A 19,515-nucleotide genomic window follows, 5' to 3' on the forward strand; every position below is an offset into this window, starting at 1 on the left:
TCAGCTAAACCTTGGCTTCAGGTATTATCTGGAGGAGTGGGTACCTCACCGTAACCATGCCCTAGCCCCACCAGGCAGCAGAAACGGGTTTGGGAAAAAAGGGCTAAGTAATCATATTCTCTCTCTCTCTCATATACACACACACACAAAGCACAAGAAGTGGTCAGGGTAAGAGGGCTATAAGAAATCTGAAAATGTGGAGAGGACAGGACTATCAGTAGCTCCAACCACAATCTGGGTGGGGTCAGAGGTGTTTCCTTTGCACACCCCTGTCCCTTCTCCAACTTTTCCTTGGAACAAACCAGTTGGCTAACACTAGGATAAACTTCAAATTAATTCCTCCCCTGACACTTTATAGAGCCATCTAAATATTGTCTGAACCTCCTCCCCATTTCACAGTGGAGAACCGAGGCCTCAAGATCACCCAGAGGATAAGTGGCCAAGCTGAGATTTCAACCCAAGTTTCCAAGCTCTTCCTGATACTTTGAAATGCCTCTGAGACTTCAGTGAGTTTTTGTTTGTTTGTTTGTTTTTTGGCCATGCCGTGTGCAGGATCTCAGTTCCCTGACCAGGGATTGAACCTGTGTCATAGCAGTGAGAACCCAGAATCCTAACCACTAGGCCACCAGGAAACTCCCTCAGTGAGCCTTAAGATAGAAACCTAGTGAGCTAGGAGCTGGGAAGTAGCAGTGAGGGCCCTTCCCCCAAACCAGGCCAGGACAAGCCAGGTGTTTTGCTGAGCTCAGATGTAAAAACTGGGTCATAGGTCATTTACCTTATCTCTGCCCAGGGGCCTCAGACTGGAATCTAAAGAGGCCACTAGGTAGAGGGCAGGGAGCAGGGAGCTAAGAAACCAGAGTTTTACATGTCCCACTGGCTGCACGTGTAATAGGGATGTAAGGGGGATAAAAGATACACTTTTTGTGGAAAGGGAATGTTGCCTTGCTATTTCAGTAAACAACAAATTTTGCTACAGCATCAGTGCTGCGGCTGCCCCCACAACTGTGGTGCGCCCTGAGGGGAATTCAAGATGGAGAAAAACAGGAAGCATTATCAGCTTTTTTTTTTTTAACTATTTGCTTACTTACTTTTGTAAATGCTTTTTTTTTTTCTTTTCTTTTTTCTTTTTTGGCCACGTTATGCGGCGTGTGGGATCCTAATCCCCCGACCAGGCTTCCAACCTGCGCCCCCTGCATTGGGAGCGTGGAGTCTTAACCACTGGACCGCCAGGGAAGTCCCAGCATTATGTGCTTACTTCACTTAGTATGATAATCTCTAGGTCCATCCATATTGCCGCAAATGGCATTCTTTTTTTTTTTTTTTTTTTTTTTTGCGGTACGCAGGCCTCTCACTGTTGTGGCCTCTCCCGTTGCAGAGCACAGGCTCCGGACGCGCAGGCTCAGCGGCCATGGCTTATGGGCCCAGCTGCTCCACAGCATGTGGGATCTTCCCGGACCGGGGCACGAACCCGTGTCCCCTGCATCGGCAGGCGGACTCTCAACCACTGCGCCACCAGGGAAGCCCTAAATAATCCCTTTTTTATCATTCCCTTCTTGGTCAAATTTCTCAAAAATTAGTTCATCTTCCCAGCCTCTACTCTTACCCGCACAGTACACTATAACATGTTTTTTGCCCTGTAGTAGTCGGCGTAAATAATCTTAGCTGCTGTAACAAACAACCTCCAAACTCAGTGGCTTAGTACCATGGTCCATTGTGGGAGAGAGGGAGAGCTCTGTCCCATGCAGCATTTGGAATTCTCCACTACTTAATTGTATGTAACTATATTAGATAAGACAAGAAAGTGAGTGTCAAGAATTTCACAGATTTTACGAGCCAGACCTGGAAATGGCATATGTCATTTCTGCCTATACTTCATTGGACAGAACACAATCACATGGCCTCACCTAACTACAAAGTAGACTGGCTGCCCAAGAGCAAAAGGAATGGATTTGTGAATGTATAGCATAATCTCTGCTACATGCCCATACTGAGAAACCCAATGACCATTTCCAGTCTTTTCATAGGACCACTCAATTATATTTGACTGTGTTGACCATTCCATTACTCTCACATGTGAGGCTACACTCTTCCAGTTCTCTTCTGCTTTATGTTTTATTGATATAACTAACACATATGACACCACATGCCAGACACTAATTGCTTTGTAAATATTAACTCATTTAGTCTTCATCACAATAAAGGTATGTACTTTTATTCATCCCATTTTACAGATGAGAAAACTGAGTCACAAAGAGTTTAAGTAACTTGCCCAAGATCACACAACCAGTAGGTGGCGGGAGCCAGGCTTTTAACACAGTCAGTCCTGTCCAGAGTGTCTTTCTTATCACAGCACTATGCTGCCTCTTTTCTCTTCTGTTTCTTTTCTGCTTCTCTTCCTTTTTCACTCCCTCCCCCCACAATCCCCGCCGCCGCCGATAACCTTCAGTTGGCTTACAAGGCCCTCCTCTCATATTTTGTACTTCAGAATAAAGAATGAATTGTTGGCCCCCGGAAGACCCCACGCTGTCTCTCCTTGGTGCCTTTGCTCTTGGAGTAGGTCTCACTGGCTCACTGGAATGCCCTTCCCATCGCTCTTAAAGACACTGCTCAGGTGTCACCGCCTCCAAAAGCCTTCCGTAACGTTCCCAAGTAGAAGAGCCTCCTTCCCACCTCCTGTGCTAGCAAAGGCGGGCCTTAACCATCACAAGTCCGGAAGGCCCTGCTTCCGGGTTGCCTGCTTCACCAGTCAGTGAGCCCAGGCGGGCCAGTCCATTCTGGGTCTCACCGCCACCCCCGCAACCCCAAGTAGAACGGCGCTAGGCGAGGCGTGCCTAGATACCCCAACGCCTGCAGCTAGGAGAGCTTGGCCCCGCCCCCTTTCCTGACGCGCGCGGCACCGCCCCGCCCTTCGGCGCACCCGGCTCTCCGAGAGATAATGGTTCGACCCGAGAGGCGGTGCCCCGGTGCCCTGGCAGTTCCGATTGGCCAGGGCGAGCCGTACCACGGCGGTGGCGGGGGAACGGGTCGTAGACGGCGCGCCAAGAGACACGGAGGCAGTGAGGGTCACAGCCTTAGGCCCCCACCTCTCTCTGCGCTGCGCTGGGCCAGGCCGCCCTTTGGGATGCAGTGGGCCGTGGGCCGGCGGTGGGCGTGGGCCGCGCTGCTCCTGGCGGCCGCGGCTGTGCTGGCCCAGGTGGTCTGGCACTGGCTGGGCACTCAGAGCTTCGTCTTCCAGCATGAAGAGATCGCGCAGCTGGCTCGGCAGTACGCCGGTGAGGCGGCAGGTGGAGGGTAGGGGGCTGGGGAGGGCCGGGCGTAGCTGGAGGTTCCGGGGGCACCGTTCCCCAGTTCGTGACCGATGCTGGCCCTGACTTGGTTGTTCCTCTGCCCCCGCCAGGGCTGGACCACGAGCTGGCCTTCTCTCGGCTGATCGTGGAGCTGCGGCGCCTGCACCCAGGCCACGTGCTGCCCGACGAGGAGCTGCAGTGGGTGTTCGTGAACGCGGGAGGCTGGATGGGCGCCATGTGCCTTCTGCACGCCTCCCTGTCCGAGTACGTGCTGCTCTTCGGCACCGCCCTGGGCTCTAGCGGCCACTCGGGTCAGTGCTGGCGGCGGGCCGGACTGGGAGGCTGGGGCTGTACAAGGGCCCATGCCCTCCATCCTGATGTTCGGCCAGGCCGTCGAGTGGAGCGGATACCCTGATATTCAGTGTCCATTTGATTGTCTCTCAGGGCGCTATTGGGCTGAGATCTCGGACACCATCATCTCTGGCACCTTCCACCAGTGGAGAGAGGGCACTACCAAAAGCGAGGTCTTCTACCCAGGTGGGTAAGGTGGCTCTGTTAGAGAGGTGGGTCTCTTCATTCTTGGATGCCTATAGTTGGAGGAAAGAGCCATGGCATGGAAAAGGGGTGCGTTGAAGGGCCCTCGTCCTAGTTCCTTTGCCCTCTAGTTAAGCCCCAGGTGGTTGGTTGAGGCAGGGTTCAGGGTCTCTGTTGCCTTCCTCTGTCAAATGGAAACAAAACATAACAGCTCCCTGTTAACCACGTCTGATTTTAATGATCCAGTATTCCAGCAGTTGTTGGGGAGATCAGAAATGCTCTCATGCCCCCAAAGACAAGGCAGACAGTTGTCTTCCCTCTTGCGTATAATGAAACATTTGGACTTCTAAGTAAGTTTGAGGTTGAATATTACAAGCATATTACAAGTTACGACAAGCATATTACAAGTTACAAATATACAAGCATATTACAAGTTACGACATTGTAACTGAACAGGTGCATTTCTCAGAAAGCCTGGCAGGTCTTATATTCACCTCTCCCTATCTAACAGGCCCAAGTTTAGCTAAACTTCTGCTTGACATGAGTTAGGCTTGGGAATGCAGACCTCCATGACTCCCAAACAATGGTGCAGGGCCAGGTGAAGCTTCCCCCAAGAGAGGACATGAGCCAGGTGATGCCACACAGGAAAGTTTAAGAGTGGCCACCTTAGCCTCGTACCCTTGCAGATGGGCAGCCAGGCCAGTGAGGTAAGGCTTTTCCTTTCCTGAAGCTCCCTCTCCATTCCCTACCCCTAGAGAGCCCACAGGCTAGGGAGGTGGTGGCAATGGGAGGGCAGGGCCAGGCTCTTCATGTGGGTGTTCCCTGTCCCCCCAGGGGAGACAGTGGTGCACGGGCCTGGTGAGGCAACGGCTGTGGAGTGGGGGCCAAACACATGGATGGTGGAGTACGGCCGGGGTGTCATCCCATCTACCCTGGCCTTCGCGCTGGCTGACACAATCTTCAGCACCCAGGACTTCCTCACCCTCTTCTATACTCTTCAAGCCTATGCCCGGGGGCTCCGGCTTGAACTCACCACCTACCTCTTTGGCCAGGACGCCTGACCAGCCAGGCCTGAAGGAGGACCTGTGGATGGACAGGAGCGGGCAGGCCTGCACACATCCACTTGCTGGAGCCCACGTGAAAAGACATGGACATACTCACAACATGCAGATACTGAGTTCCTGGTGTATGAGCAGGGACACACATGCATACAACCAAACATAGTCATGGGAACACATGGGACACACATTCAGATACTGAATCCCGTGTGTACGGCAGCATTACGCATTCACACCCATGCAGAGAGGGACCCCCACGTATACCAAAGGGGCCAGTCATGTTCGAGCACATATCCCACAAGCTCGACTCACTAACTCAGGCCTTTCCAGAGCTTCTCTGCCCCTAGTCAGGCTCTGGAGTTAGGGATGGGGGTGGCTATTACAAACTGCCTGGGTCTGACCCTTCAACCCAGCAGCCATTGGGGGGGATGAGGGAGAAGAGGAGCTGCCTGTGGAGGCTCCCTTCACCTGCAACTGTGATGCCCTTCCCCTTCATCTCCTTGTCCTCACCATATGCCTTACCCCATTCTGTTCCCCTGCTATGCAAGTACCCTCATGGCCTGTCCCCACCCTCGCAACCAAGTTAGCTGGAGAACCAGAAGAATGTGGCAAATGCTGAGGTTATACCTCCCTCCAGGGTATAATGGTGAGGCTGGCCTCAGCTGAGGGCCCAGTGCTGGGGTGAGGACCTAGACAGGTGGGCCCAGGTCCAAGGGGTTGCCGCTGGCCTAGAGAAAGCCTTTTCTGCACGCACACACACAGACACTTACTACAGCTTCCAGACACTGCCTTTGCTGCATTCTCTGTCCATCTATCTGTGTCTGTCAATAAAGACCTGTTGAACAGTTTCATTTCTTTTCGTGTCTGAGCAGCAGGAGGACCTCTAACTCCTGGGGGCCTCAGGAAGGCCTCTCCCTTGTGTGATTCAGTTTATGACAGCAGCTTTTTACTGTATACTTTAGTGTTCCCAGGAATCACCTGGCAGGCTCGTTGACTCTACAGATTATTGTGCCCAATCCCCAGAGATCAGTTCTGGGTTGAGGCCTTGAGATCTGCATGTTTAATAAGATTCTCTCCACCAGGTTTGAATGCCACAATTTCAGGAATTCATGGCTGGGTGAGGTGGTGTGTGTCTTGCTCTTGGTCTCCTCTCTGCCAGTGCTGTTCTGGGCACAGTCCCGGGACTCCTGCCCTGGATGACCACGGGGTGGCAGTGTGCAGCCACTTTTGGGCTGAAAGGCATAGTCACTCTCCAACTCCTTTTTTCTAGGTTTCCAGGGTATCATGTCCATGTCCACCCAGAGCAGTTCTTTCTCTCCAGTCTGCCTTTTCCAGGACCCCCCACTTCTGTGGAGGCTCCCGGGGCTGGGGAGCAGGCACACTATCTGGTGGTGTCTAAGGTAGTGGGGGGCTGGGGCTAGGATGAGGCCAGAGAGGTGCCTGAAGTACACACTCCCAAGGGTCCTGCACTTGCCTCACCCTCCTCCTGGCCCTGTTCTGAAGATGAGCAAGGCCCAGGCCTCTCACTTCTTAGGATTCTGTTATATTAAAAATGGAAGGAACATGATTATAAAAAAATGTACATTCTAAAAATTTGATATTCTAATGAGTAAAAATATAAAAGACTACATGTATAACCATCTGGAAGCAACATCAAAAGTCTAAATATGTGGCTCAGAATGAATGTGAGGCCCAGGCAAGGTGGCCATCCTGACACCTTACCACCACCACAGTGTTGGCCATGACAGGTCCTGTCTGGGGCCTCTCCGTTTGATCACAGGTTGCAAAGCCAAGCCTCAGGATTTCTCCCACCCTGTAACCCAGCTTTGCCTCTAGGCTTAGAGCCCCCACCTGTTACGGATGCCTCAGCTCCCTTTGTCATCCCTACCTTTCACATAGGACTAGGCTCCCAGGCCCCTCCCCATCTCTGTTGCTAAGTCCAGTGTTTATTTCTTCTCACTTTCATTTGACACAGTTACTCTTAAAAGACTCCTGTGGCTTACAGGACACTACTCTCTTCCTTCATTGCCTCCTTTGCTAGATCTGGCTCATTTCCTCAACCTCTCACTTCCCAGGTTTACACTGCTCTGAGGTGATCTCAACCATTTCATGACTTTAAATACCATCTAGGGAATTCCCTGGAGGTCCAATGGTTAGGACTGGATGCTTCCACTGCTGGGGCCCAGGTTCAATCCCTGGCCAGGGAACTAAGATCCCCACGGTGTGGCCATAAATAAATAGATAAATACCATCTATATGTCTATATACTAGTCTTACTGAGATACAATTGACATGTAAAATTTTATTAGTTTAAGGTATACAACATAATGATTTCATATATGTCTATATTGTGAAATGATTACCACAATAAGTTTAGTTAACATCCATCACCTCACATAGTTACAAAGCTTTTTCCTGTGATGAGCACTTTCAAGACCTGCTCTCTTAGCAACTTTCAGATATACGATATAGTATTGTTGACTATAGTCATTATGCTGTACGTTACATCCCCAGGACTTATTTATCTTAAAACTGGAAGTTTACCTTTTGACCACCTTCACCCATTTTCCCCCTGGCCCTGCCTCACCCCTGGCCTCTGGCAACCACCAATCTGTTCTCTGTTTCTGTGACTTGAGTCTTTTTGTTTGTTTGTTTTAATTTTTATTATTATTATTTTGTGTGTGTGTGTGTGGTACACGGGCCTCTCACTGTTGTGGCCTCTCCCGTCGAGGAGCGCAGGCTCAGCGGCCATGGCTCACGGGCCCAGCCGCTCCGCGGCATATGGGATCCTCTCGGACCAGGGCACGAACCTGTGTCCCCTGCATTGGCAGGCGGACTCTCAACCACTGCGCCACCAGGGAAGCCCTGTTTGTTTGTTTTTAGATTCCACATATAAGTGAGAACATACAGCAGTTGTCTTTATCTGATTATTTCACTTAGCATAATGCCCTCAAGGATGAATGAATAAAGAAAATGTGGTATATATCTACAATGGAATATTATTCGGCCATGAAAAAGAAGGAAACCCTGCTATTTGCAACAACATGTTTCGATCTTGAGGACCATCTATGTATCTTATGCCTAATATTTTGTCTCAGTCTAAACCTCCTCTGAGCTCGATTCAGATATCTGACCACTTTCATCTCCACTTGACATCTCCACTTGGTCATCTAATTGGCATCTCAAACTTAAAGTGTTCAATGCGAACTGATTTCTCTCCCAATCCTGCACCTCCTGTAGTCTTTACTGCCTCAGTTAAGGGTACCTCCATTTACCCAGCTGCCTAGGCCAAAACACCTTGGAGTCATCTTGGATACCTCCCATTCTGTCACATTCTACATTCAAGACATCAACAGATCGTGTCTGGTTTATCTTCAAAGCATATTCAGAATCTAACCACTTCTTGCCACCCCCACTGCTATCACCCTGGTCCAAGCCAGCATCATCTCTTGCCTGGATTACTGCAAAGGCCTCCTAATTGAGCCTCATGCTTGCATCCCTTGTGGAGGGTTCTCCACACAACAGCCAGAGTCAGACTTTCAGTCTTTGCTCAGACATTTGCAATGCTTCCCATCTCATTCAGGCCTTTCACTGCCTCCAAGAACCTGCTCCAAGGTCTATGTTACCTCTGACCAAACATCCAACCGTTCACCTTGGCCATTGTGTTCTAGCCCAGTGGCCTCTTTGCTTTTCTTCTGACACATCACACTTCCACCTCAGGATATTTGCACCTGCTGTTCTCCTGACTGCATGGCTCTTCCTCCCCTCCTTCAGTTTCTGCTCAGCGAGTCCTTCCCTTAACATTTGGGTAATATCAGCCCTTCTGTGTTGGTTTTAAAATACCTCCAGGGGACATCCCTGGTGGCGCAGTGGTTAAGACTCCAAGCTCCCAATGCAGGGGGCCCAGGTTCGATGCCTGGTCAGGGAACTAGATCCCACATGCATGCTTCAACTAAGAGTTCACATGCCGCAACTAAGGAGCCAGCGAGCCGCAACTAAGGAGCCCACCTGCTGCAACTAAGACCCAGCACAACCAAATAAATAAATAAATAAAATGAAATACCTCCATACAATTTTTGATACTCTTCCTTTTAAGAAGTGAAGCCTAAGTCCGTTCCCCTTGAGTGCAGGCTGGACTTAGTTATGTACTTTTAACAATATATGGCAGAAGTGACGGTGTGAGACTTCTAAAACTAGGCCATAAAAAGCACTCTTCCCTCTTTAGTCACTCTCTCCGGGGGAAACCAACTGCCATGTTGGGAGGACACTCTGGTATGAGGTCCTCTCCCATGGAGAGGCCCACCTAGGGAGAACAGCCTCCTGCCAACAGAGCATGTGAGCAAAGTGGATCTTCCAGTCCCAGTCAAATCTTCAGATGACTGCAGCCCTAGCCAACATGTTTACTACAACCTCATGAAAGACACCACCACTCAGCTAAGCCACTCTCGAATTCCCTATCCACAGAATTGTGAAAACATAGATGTTTTTTCAAGCTTCTAAGTTTGAGTGTAATTTGTTGCACAGCAATAGGTAACTAATGGCACCCTTCCCTTTCTATTCCCCCCAACCCAGATTTATTTTTCTACATTTTACTTATCACCATGTGACACAATATACATTTCCCCCACTGGAATTATGCCATTATAATAAGGACTTTGTTTTATTTACTCCTGTGTCCAACAGTGCCTTGCATAAAGTAAGTGCTCAGTAAGTATGTGTTGGATTAATGGATGTCTAGGTCAGTCTGTCTGTCTCTGTGAGGTATAGGATCAGAGGGGGCTGTGTGTGGGTTTGAGACAGCCTTTCCTCTTCACAGATGGAGAGAGAGAGAAACCAGGTTCCAGTCAGGTTATTCCTTCCCCTTTGCCCTCCCCAGTTGTACCCTCCTGGCTCAGACCCCAAAGGTGAATTTACTATGCTTGATTGATTCTTTTCTTTTGGGAGTAGCGTCCAAGTCCCTTGCCCCTCTCCACCCCCTCCAAAGCAATCTCCAAACCCTCAACTGGAATGTCCCCAAGCCAGTTCCTACCTTTCCAACAGGAATCTTACCTTCATCTCTCTCCAGGCACTTTCTCTCTTCTGAGCAGCTAGGGAAGCTGGGTGGGGGGCGCAGTGGGGAGGCAAGCTGAGCACAGGAGTTGCCTTGGAGAGGGATGGCAGCGGAGGAGGCTGGACTCTGCCCCAGGAGAACTTATACCACGCCAAGCTATGGGGGCAGGGGCATTGGATCTGAAGGTGGTTGGATCACCAATGCCTCTTGATGGAAGAGGGATCTGACTGGCTGTCAGACCTGAAATCTGAGCGGGTGGGCACTGGAGTGTGAGCAGGACTGAGCCTCAGTGTGGCTGGCCAGAGATGGGCCACAGAGAATGTGGACTTAGTGCCACAGTGGGAGCTGGGCTGGGGACAAGGGTGGAGGCTGGAGACAGAGCAGGGGGCTGTCACCCACCACAAGATCCTGGTGAGAAGAGCTGGTGGTCCAGACCAGGGCAAGCTGGGTCTGAGAGGAGCAGACTCATTGGGAGAGGGCTGGGGAGGAGGCAAAAGTTACCTCTGAATTTCTGCCCCCTAGAGGAATCTTGGCCCTGAGACCAGTGTGCCTCACTGGGTATGAATGAGGTCAGGTGGTGCTCCCTGGTGCTGAGTTTGATACAGCAGAGTTTCACACCTATGCCAGGTATCACTCCTACAGAGGCGTGTTGTTCACTCACACACTTGGCATCACCTCCCGGTGACTCTCAATGCTTTTAGTAGGTCGATTCCCTTCCGCACAGGAAGAAACTGGGGAACGGATGAGGGTGCTTAAGAGGAGTGGGGTCCAGGGCTGCTGAGGAACAGCATCTCAGCATCTGGAGGATAACTGGGAGTAGGGTGGGCCTGGAGCAGTTGGCTAAAGGTGTCTGGAGCTAGAGATTGGGGAGTCATGCAAACATGGGTGGAGGATGTATGTGAAGATGGGCAAAATGCTGATCACTATTGAAATTCTGAGGATTGCCAGAGGTTCATTATATTATTCACTCTTCTTGGGTATATGTTTGAAAATTTCCATAATAGAACGTCAAATGAGCTAAAAGCCGTGTGGCTTTGTACCTGCAGGTGGTATGTGTGCCCTGCTGCTGGTGTGGAATGAGCTCAGAGACCTCTGAGTGTGTGGGTGCAGAAGTGAGTTCACCACCATGTGCGCGTATTGTGCAAACTGCAGCGTGCGTGCAGTTGGGGACAGCACCTGGGCAGGGCAGGGGAGAAGCTTCTGTTCTGCCCAGGCCCTCCAGTCTCACCCCAGCACCCCACAGAGTGAGTCCCCTCAGATCACAGCCTGTCCAGGCCTTTGGCGCTGTAGTATTTATGTAACCAAGTATGTGAGATAGGGCGGCTGTGTACCTTGAACTTGTGACAGGGTGTGTTGGTGTGTGAACACGAATGTTTGTATGTGGATTCCGGGCACTGAGTAAGGGTGTGGGGACCCCGCCTCCCCCGACTTGTGAGGCTGGGAGGGGCCCTGCTCCGGAGTTCGGTGGTGGTGGACTCCTCACTCTCCTTTGCACGATTCCCAGCAGCACTCCAGCGCCCTCTCCCCCCCACCCCCGAATCTGGCTGTATGGAGGGTGGGAGACACCTGTTGGGGGGCTGGAAGCGTCAGAGCCCATCGGGGCCTCTTCCGCTGCGCCCCCGCCCGCCCTGCCCCTCGCGGGTCCCGCCCCCGCGGCCGCAGCCGGCAGAGCAGCAAGTGAGCGCCCCGCGGCCAGAGGAGCGCGCGACTGCAGGAGCGCACGGCAGGGGCCCCGCACAGGGAACCGAGCTGAGACAGGGGCCGCCCGACAGGCGGGCTGAGCGGAGGGAGCGCCGTGGAGACGCCGGGGGCAGCGGGCCGCGCCAGGCTGGTGAGTGTGGCCGCGGGGAGCCAGAGAGCGGGCGTGGAGACGCTGCTGTCCCCGTCCCGGGCTCTACCCCCGGCATCCTCTGTTCCCTCTCCTCCTCGGTTCTAGTCCTCTGCGTCTCTGCCCCGTCTCTCCGTCTGTTTTCCCTGTCTCTCTCCCTCTCTATTTACTGTCTTGCCCGGTCTCTATTTCTAATCTCTTTCTTCTGTCTCTGTCTCCTGCTGCGTCGGTCTTTGCCTGTTCTCTCTCAACCCCGGCCTCAGTATTTGTCTCCCTCTGCCTCTGTCTGTCTGTCAGTCTCCCTGGACTGCTTGTCACTCAGGTCTTTGATATTTATCTCTTGCTCCTCTATCTCTCTTACCTTCCCGGTCTCTCTACCGGATATCTCTATCAATCTCATCTCTCCCCGTCTCTGTTTCTCCATTCTTGTCTCTGTCTGATATTTCTGTCACCCTCCACCTTGGTCCCTCTCAGTCTCTTGTCTCTCGCCATCTCTCATTTCTATCCCCATATCTCCCTGTCATTGTCTCTCTCCCTCTCTGTTGGATCTCTCTCTCCTCCATCTCTCTCTGTTTCTTGGTCCCTGTCACCCTCTTTGATCTGCTCAGTCTCTACCTGTCCTCGGTCAACGTCTGTTTCTGTCTCTTTGGGTCTGGTCTCTGTCTCTCCTGCTCTTTTTACCTCTCTGTCCACCTCTGAGAAAGCTGTCTTTCTGTCTTTTTCCTTATGGCCCCCCTGCACTTCCCTGAATCCATAACCACCTCCCCTTGTGTTGGGGGCTTTGGGGGAGCGGGTGCAACACGCATAATTCTCTCCTCCACAGGCAGCCCTTTCCTCAGGGCAGCGCCTGGTGCCAGCCGGCCCACCAGTGGGGGGACTGCGCCTGGAAGCTGTAATGGAGGCCCTGCAGAGACAGCAGGCAGCCCGACTGGCCCAGGGGGTGGGGCCTTTGGCCCCTCCACGCCCACCACCACCACCGCCGCGGCCTTCCTTTCCTGGATCCCGGACCCTGCAGGCCCCTGACGGGGGCTTGGGGGAGGTTGGAGCTGAGGAAGAGGAGGATGCCCAAGAGGATGAGGAAGGAGAGGAAGCTGGCACAGAAGAGGAGGCAGCCGAGGAGAGCCACCCAGGGACCCGGGGCACCAGCTCACCTTCCAGCCAGCCCCCTGGACCTCATCCCCATGAGTGGACCTATGAGGAGCAGTTCAAGCAGGTAGGACCCTCTCAGTGTCAGGCCCTCCCCCTTCCTACTCTCTGGGCAAAAGCAGAGCAAGGTGATCAGTAGCCCCCCACCCCCACCCCACTGCGCTCTGCAGGATGGAAAGACAGAGACATAGAGACCTGGAGAGAGACAGTGGGAAGACTGAAGGCTAGACGGGGACTGGGAGGGAGAGACAGACATACTGAGACATGGAAAGAAGTGCGTAGGCACACACTGTGAGGTGCAGGAGACGCCCAGAAACATGGAGGCTGACAGACTGGAGGCTCTTGGTGAAGCTGGAAGGGAAAGTGGGAGGGGTGCAGGAGCCTTCAAGGATTCTGAGGGAGGGGGATCTGGGGATTCCAGTGCCAGCACTACCATACCTTCTCACACATCAAGTCACAAGGTCATATTCCAGTGACCAGTGGGGGTGTCCTGGGCTGTCTACTTCTGTCTTGGAAGTGGAATGGAGGTTGCCGCTCCTTTGGCAAGCTGATACCCACCTCATCTCTTCCTTGTCACATTCTCCCCACCCATGTCCTCTCCCTGGCCTGAGTTCTATGGGTGACAGTTCCCAGCCTGTGATGGCCACTACAGCCGCAGTGTGACTAAAGGGCTCCTGTACAGCTGGGAATGATAAGACTTTACTCACAGGGCCTTAATTTGAGGTACTTCATCCCTGCGGAACCCATCTGGATGTTATTCGAAGGCACTACTCTAGGCTGTCATTAAGAAGATGTTATGCAGGGCTGAGATTCTAGGTGTGCTATTCTGGTGGTGTTACTCGTAGGGTGTTGGTTTTGGGTATTTTCCAGAGGTGTTCATCTATGCTTAGACTCTGTGGTGTTAGTGTAAAACTGATAGTGTTACTCGGGGCTCTGTTACTCTGGAGATGTGACTCTAGCGACTGTTTCTCCTGGGTGTAATTCTGGGGATTATTACTTGGAGACTGTGTGTGTTTTTTGTGGGTATCCATTTAAGACGTAGGGCTCAGTTCTTGTGGGAGTGTAGATCTAAAGGTGCATCTTTGGGGTTTGTTACTCATGGGTGTTTTTTTGCTCTGAGAGTTCTTATTGGCAGGTGGAGTGTTACCTATGGGTGTTATGCAGGGACTGTCACTCTGGGTAAAAGACTGTTACTTTAGGGATTGTCCCTCCTGGGGGGTATTTGAGAGCTGATACTGGAAGTAGAGCTCCAGGTGACTGAGAATAGGTGGGATAACCCCTGGACCTTTCAAGTCCTGACCCTACAGATCCTGGGTGGTTCAGGGCCATTGCCTCTGTGGGGCAGCTTCTGTAGTGCAGGAAGCTGTTCCTGGAAGATATGTGGGCTGAGGGGCCCAAGGTTTCCATCCAGGAGCTTTTCTGAGCATCCACCTTGCCTGAGGGATGGGTTAGAGGCATCTCTGCCCCTCATCCCCACCCCTGGCACACAAACATGTGAACAGCAAGAAGCCCTTGCAGGTATGAATGAGTGAATGAGTGGCTCAGATATATCTTCGGTTTCCTCAATGTGGAACACAGCGCCAGCCTGACTTCCTCCCAGGGGCTCTGGAAGGCAGGCTAAGCCTCCGTAGCTTTCTCTCTTCCCCTACTTCCCAGATGGGTGGTTTGAGCTGCCCAGGGCACCACTGGCCAGTAGAGGGGTCTCTGTGTATCAGGAAAAAAAGTGCCCACACCTGCCCTCAGGGGAGAGAACCCAATGCTCTCTCAGGAAGTCTACATTTCAGAACTTACTTACCCCTTCAGCTGGGGATCCTTAATCTGGGGGTTGGAGTCCAAAGGGTCCCGGGGTGGGGTGGGGGCTGGGTAGCAGAGCTGGAAAATGACCTCAGTTTTTCCCCAGCTGTACGAGCTCGATGCAGACCCCAAGAGGAAAGAATTTCTGGATGACCTGTTTAGCTTCATGCAGAAGAGGGGTGAGTGGGTTGATGTAAGGGAAGGACCCCCACTTACCAGGCTTGAGGAAGGGAAACCCCAGGGTTTAGTCCTCAGTTTGGGTCCTCTTTGCAGAGGCCTGGGCTTGGCAGCATGTATCCTTTGGGCCCTCAACAGCGTCTTTAACCTCTGACCCTGCCCCCCTTCTCCACCCAGGGATTAATTAGTGGCCAGCCCACTGGCAGGTTAATGAGTGTGGGATCAATTGGGAGGGTGGGAGGGGGAACTGGCAGGAGGCTGGCCTGGGGTGGGGGGGGTTCCCAGAATTGGGGGAGTGGGATCGGAATGCCTTGGTCCTCTTCCAGCCTTGTCTCTCCTCAGTTTCCCCTTGCTTCAGGCAGGAAACACCCAAGGTGTTCTGCATCAGGAAGGACTGGAATTAGACTGAAGGGAGGACTTCTCAAGGGGTAGGCAGGGGCTGTGGAGGAGAAGGAATTCCTTTCCGGGAATCTCAGAGCCAGAAGTGAATGCAAGAAGGGTCCAGGAGGGGATCAGGCTGGGCGGCAGTCCATCACTTAGGCTTCTCCCCAGATTCATGGGTCGGAAGACTGACTCATTATCTCTCTCTACAAAGCTAATTAACTCACTCCACGAGTGCGGCCTGATAAGCTGCTAATTAACTGGCTTCACTGCCCCCCTCCCTTAGTGCAGCTGCTGGCCAAAGTCTCTCAGGCCCCCACCGCAGGCCCAGAACCCCTTTCGGGTCCCTTCCTAACCAGAAACCCTCCGTGGGGCTCCAGGTCCTTTGGCTCCCCAGAAAGGCCCGGTCATTCTGGTCCCAACGTCCCCTCCCTGCCCCTTCCTCCTGGTCTCCCCTCCACTGGGGGGTGGGGTAGGGTGGTCTCAGCAGATCCTAGCGCCCCCTTCCTCCCAGCTCTGCTTCCCTCAGGTCCCTGCCTTCCTCTGCTCCCTGTGCGGGGGGGAGGGGATCCCGCGGGACCGATAATTTCCCCCCATTAATCAGGCCGCAGCTAATTGTTCGGGTCCAAAGGCGGCAGCGGAAGGGGACGGGATCGGTAAGGAATTAACTGGGGCCCATCGCTCAGCGCAGACAGGCCCCTTTGTCAGGACTGGCCGGCGGGGGCGGCGGGGACTGCGGAGTCGGCGAGCCGAGGCGGGGGTTGCTTCTTCTCCCATCCACCATCCTCCCGCCTCTGGCAGCCACCCCGGGCCGCTGCTTAGGGGAGTCTGGCTCTTCAGCACAGTCAGGAAGTCCTTCCTATGGTCTACCCCAGAGGCTGGCAAACTAAAGCCTGCGGGCCAAATCTAACAGCCCATGAGAAAAGAATGTTTTTCACATTTTTAAATAGTGAAAAAAATTAAAAGACGAATAACATTTCTGGACGTGTGAAATGCGAATTTCAGAGTCTGTAAATAAAGTTTTCTTGGAACAGAGCCGCGTTCATTCCTTTAAATATCCTCTATAGCTGCCTTCAGGCTGCAGTTGCAGAGTGGATTAGTTCTGACAGACTGTTTGGCCTGCAAAGCCTAAAACATTTACCATCTATCTGGCCCTTTACAGAAGAAGTTTGCCAACCCCTGGTCTAGCCTCCCACCCTTCCTACTACAATGGAGGCCTTGGGGGCTCTGTGGGCTCTGCCTGCAATCCCACCTCCCCATCCCTCCCTGTTCCCCGCCTTTCTTGACGGTCCCGCCCTGTACCTGGGGCTCACCCAGGCAGGTCCAGGCAGCCGACTCCTCGAGTCCCTGAGGATGCCCGCAGACAGGGTCTCCGTCTTAGTGTCCTGACTTTCTGCCAACCCCCCGACCAGGTACGCCAGTGAACCGTGTGCCCATCATGGCGAAGCAGGTGCTGGACCTGTACGCGCTGTTTCGCCTGGTGACGGCCAAGGGCGGTCTGGTGGAAGTCATCAACCGCAAGGTGTGGCGGGAGGTAACGCGCGGCCTCAGCTTGCCCACCACCATCACGTCGGCCGCCTTCACTCTACGCACCCAGTGAGGCCAAGCGCGCGCGCGCGAGCGGTGGGAGCAAGGCGCGGGAGCGGGGGTGGGGCGCGGGGCGCGGAGGGCCCCGGGGGTTCGTGTCCGGGGGTGGGGCTTGATCAGCTGGGCCCAGCCTCCCACCCCACCCCGTCCGCCCTTAGGTACATGAAGTATCTGTACCCGTACGAGTGCGAGACGCGGGCGCTCAGCTCCCCGGGGGAGCTCCAGGCCGCCATCGACAGCAACCGGCGGGAAGGCCGTCGTCAAGCTTACACCAACGCCCCACTCTTCGGCTTGGCGGGGCAGTCCCCTTGGGGCACTCTTGGCCCCGCCTCGGGTTCCAGGCCCGCCCCTCCCGCGCCCACGCCCGGCCCCCGCACTGCTCGGGGCTCCGCCTCCGGCCTGCCGGCGCACGCCTGCGCGCAGCTGAGCCCGAGCCCCATTAAGAAAGGTGTGAGGGGAGAGCGGCTGAACTTTGAGGGTCTCGGAGATCTAGGGGGAGGCTGAGATATAGGGAACATTAAAACGTGGAAACTCTGAGGTGTGGGAGCATCGAAGTATGGGGACAGTAAGGACTGACAGGGCACTGAGGTTTGGTGCATGCTTAGGTTTAGGGGTCCTGATGTTTGGGGTCAATGAAGCCTTGGGAGCTCTGGGTTATGGGTTACTGCGGTGTGGGCCTGAAGCTCAGGAAAAGGTACTTTATCCAGAGCAGCTTCATTCAACACCAGGGCTCCTATTTGCATGTGGTTTATGCCTCCTGTTTTTCCTGGCTTATTTAACAACCGAAAGCAAGGAAATCCCCCAAATTGTCTGGGACAAACCTAGTCAGATATATTGGCCTTCTGGGGCTCTCCAGCTTCAGAGCCTCTATTCGGAGACTGGAAGGGAGGGGAGATTGAACTTGGTGCTTGAGCTTGGATGACCTCCCTTGGTCCCAGGCCTGTGGGGAGAACCAGATGCAGAGACAGGGTTGGTTGGGTCAGGGGAGCTAAATGACCTGTCTTTTCAGAGGAGAGCAGAATTCCAACCCCTCGACTGGCACTGCCTGTGGGCCTAGCCTTTGGACCTGCACGTGAGAAGGTGGCACCAGAGGAGCCCCCAGAGAAGAGGGCTGTGCTGATGGGGCCCATGGACCCACCTCGACACGGCGCACCCCCCAGTTTCCTGCCCCGTGGCAAGGTTCCCTTGAGGGGTGAGGAGGGGCTTGTTGCTGAGAGGGCTTAGGGCCTGTACAATGAGGGAGGACAGACCCATCACCCCATAGGCATTGGAGGTGGGGCAGATAGATCCCTCAGTAGACAACTCTGTGATTACAGGTGTGGGGCGGAATTGGAATGGGGGCTCTCTATAGGGATGGAGGGGGGAGCTTGTAAGTCTGAAGTCTGATTCCCCAAAATGTGACTCCCCTGCCCCCTCCTGGACAGAAGAGCAATTGGATGGGCCTCTCAATCTGGCAGGCAGTGGTATCAGCAGTATCAACATGGCCCTAGAGATCAACGGGGTGGTCTACACTGGTATGGGTACTGCAGGCTGTCTATACTGGCATGAGGTCAGGGGTATTTACACTGGCATGGGGATTTTAGACTTTTTCTACTAGCATGAGGTTCAGAGATATCCAAACTTGCATGGGTAACATGGGGTTCAGGGGATTGCTACACTGGCATGGATTAAAGGGGGTGTCTACATGGCATGGGATCCAAGGCATGACCTCTCTGGCATGAATACCATGGGATGTCTTGTCATGGGCCTATGTATCAGTGTAAATATTTCTTGTTTAGTTGTTGGAGGGTATCTGTATTGGCACAGGAGTCTCTAACTGACTCGAGGGGCTTTTCGTCATTGGTTACGGCAGGGCTCTGTGTGTGGTGTTCTAGCAATCAGGACACTGACTTTTTTTTCCCCTCTTCTGTTTCTTTGCCTCGCCTTTTTCTGCTTGTGTTTTCCCTCTACCATCTCCTCACCCCTTTGCCAGGCGTCCTCTTTGCCCGTTGCCAGCCCGTGCCAGCTTCCCAGGGCCCAGCCAACCCTGCACCCCCACCCCTGATGGGGCCCCCTTCCAGCGCCTCACCCTGAGAGCTCACACCTGAAATTGAGAGTCCCAACCCCATTGCTGAGGGGGGGAGGAGACACCCCTCCAACCCATTCTTCCAAGGTGCCCATTCTAGGACCTGGGAATGGCCACTCCCCCCCTCAACCATGCCATGTGGACTTGAAGCCAAAGAGATTTCTTCTGATGTTACATCTACCTCATTGCAAAAGGAGGGCATCTCCTCCCTGGCCAACTCCAGCAGCATCTACCAAAGAGTTCTTCCCCCGGTAACCCCCATCATCTCCTCATGTGCTCCCTTGTGTCAATATCATCTCTAGGACTCCACCTCTTCAAGTCAGACCTGCTTCTCTTCAGGAGCCAGGTGAAGGGTTGAGTTGGGGTGTTGTGAAGATGTCCCTCAGGTCACATCTGCATAATAAAGCTGCGGTCCCTCCCTCTCCAGTGCCTCCTTTCCTTCTTGTTTGGGCCTGTGGGTCGGGGAGGAATTATGTGGTATGCACAGGCTGTGTTGGGCCAGGGGTTCTCAGAGAAGACAGAATAGCAAAGGCCATGAGTAGGAGAGCTCAGTCTCATGAATCAGACTGCCTGAGTTCAAATCCCGATTCTGCCACTACAATGTTGAG

General features: G+C 53.4%; 2 protein-coding genes across 4 annotated transcripts; both read left to right on the forward strand.

Moving 5' to 3' along the window:
• The first annotated feature begins 2,987 nt into the window (after positions 1 to 2,987).
• On the forward strand, positions 2,988 to 6,018 carry SIGMAR1 (sigma non-opioid intracellular receptor 1). 3 transcript variants are annotated; one of them, XM_079926482.1, is made up of 4 exons: positions 2,988 to 3,272; positions 3,398 to 3,598; positions 3,732 to 3,824; positions 4,786 to 6,018. In XM_079926482.1, exons 1-4 carry the CDS (start codon positions 3,122 to 3,124, stop codon positions 5,043 to 5,045), a joined length of 705 nt encoding a protein of 234 aa, XP_079782608.1. In that variant the 5' UTR covers positions 2,988 to 3,121; the 3' UTR covers positions 5,046 to 6,018. The 3 variants fall into 3 exon arrangements, with proteins under 3 accessions (XP_079782608.1, XP_079782607.1, XP_079782606.1); XM_079926481.1 differs by having other exon boundaries at positions 4,874 to 5,039; XM_079926480.1 differs by having other exon boundaries at positions 4,656 to 5,016.
• Positions 6,019 to 11,626: 5,608 nt separating this feature from the next.
• ARID3C (AT-rich interaction domain 3C) lies at positions 11,627 to 19,308 on the forward strand. The gene is made up of 8 exons (XM_079926956.1): positions 11,627 to 11,760; positions 12,581 to 12,970; positions 14,804 to 14,876; positions 16,668 to 16,851; positions 17,001 to 17,290; positions 17,852 to 18,034; positions 18,267 to 18,356; positions 18,815 to 19,308. Exons 2-8 carry the CDS (start codon positions 12,653 to 12,655, stop codon positions 18,913 to 18,915), a joined length of 1,239 nt encoding a protein of 412 aa, XP_079783082.1. The 5' UTR covers positions 11,627 to 11,760; positions 12,581 to 12,652; the 3' UTR covers positions 18,916 to 19,308.
• Positions 19,309 to 19,515: the final 207 nt, after the last annotated feature.

The sequence above is a fragment of the Stenella coeruleoalba genome (genome assembly GCF_951394435.1).
Source record: "Stenella coeruleoalba genome assembly, chromosome: 7".
Taxonomy (NCBI): Eukaryota; Metazoa; Chordata; class Mammalia; order Artiodactyla; family Delphinidae; genus Stenella; species Stenella coeruleoalba.

Excerpts from the sequence above, each read along its gene's own strand:
- SIGMAR1 (XM_079926482.1), top strand. The coding sequence starts at position 3,122 with ATGCAGTGGGCCGTGGGCCGGCGGTGGGCGTGGGCCGCGCTGCTCCTG. Across the intron at positions 3,273-3,397 it reads GCTGGCTCGGCAGTACGCCG|GGCTGGACCACGAGCTGGCC; the intron begins GTGAGGCGGCAG and ends TGCCCCCGCCAG. Across the intron at positions 3,599-3,731 it reads GGGCTCTAGCGGCCACTCGG|GGCGCTATTGGGCTGAGATC; the intron begins GTCAGTGCTGGC and ends ATTGTCTCTCAG.
- ARID3C (XM_079926956.1), top strand. The coding sequence starts at position 12,653 with ATGGAGGCCCTGCAGAGACAGCAGGCAGCCCGACTGGCCCAGGGGGTG. Across the intron at positions 18,035-18,266 it reads TGGCAAGGTTCCCTTGAGGG|AAGAGCAATTGGATGGGCCT; the intron begins GTGAGGAGGGGC and ends CCTCCTGGACAG. Across the intron at positions 18,357-18,814 it reads CAACGGGGTGGTCTACACTG|GCGTCCTCTTTGCCCGTTGC; the intron begins GTATGGGTACTG and ends CCCCTTTGCCAG.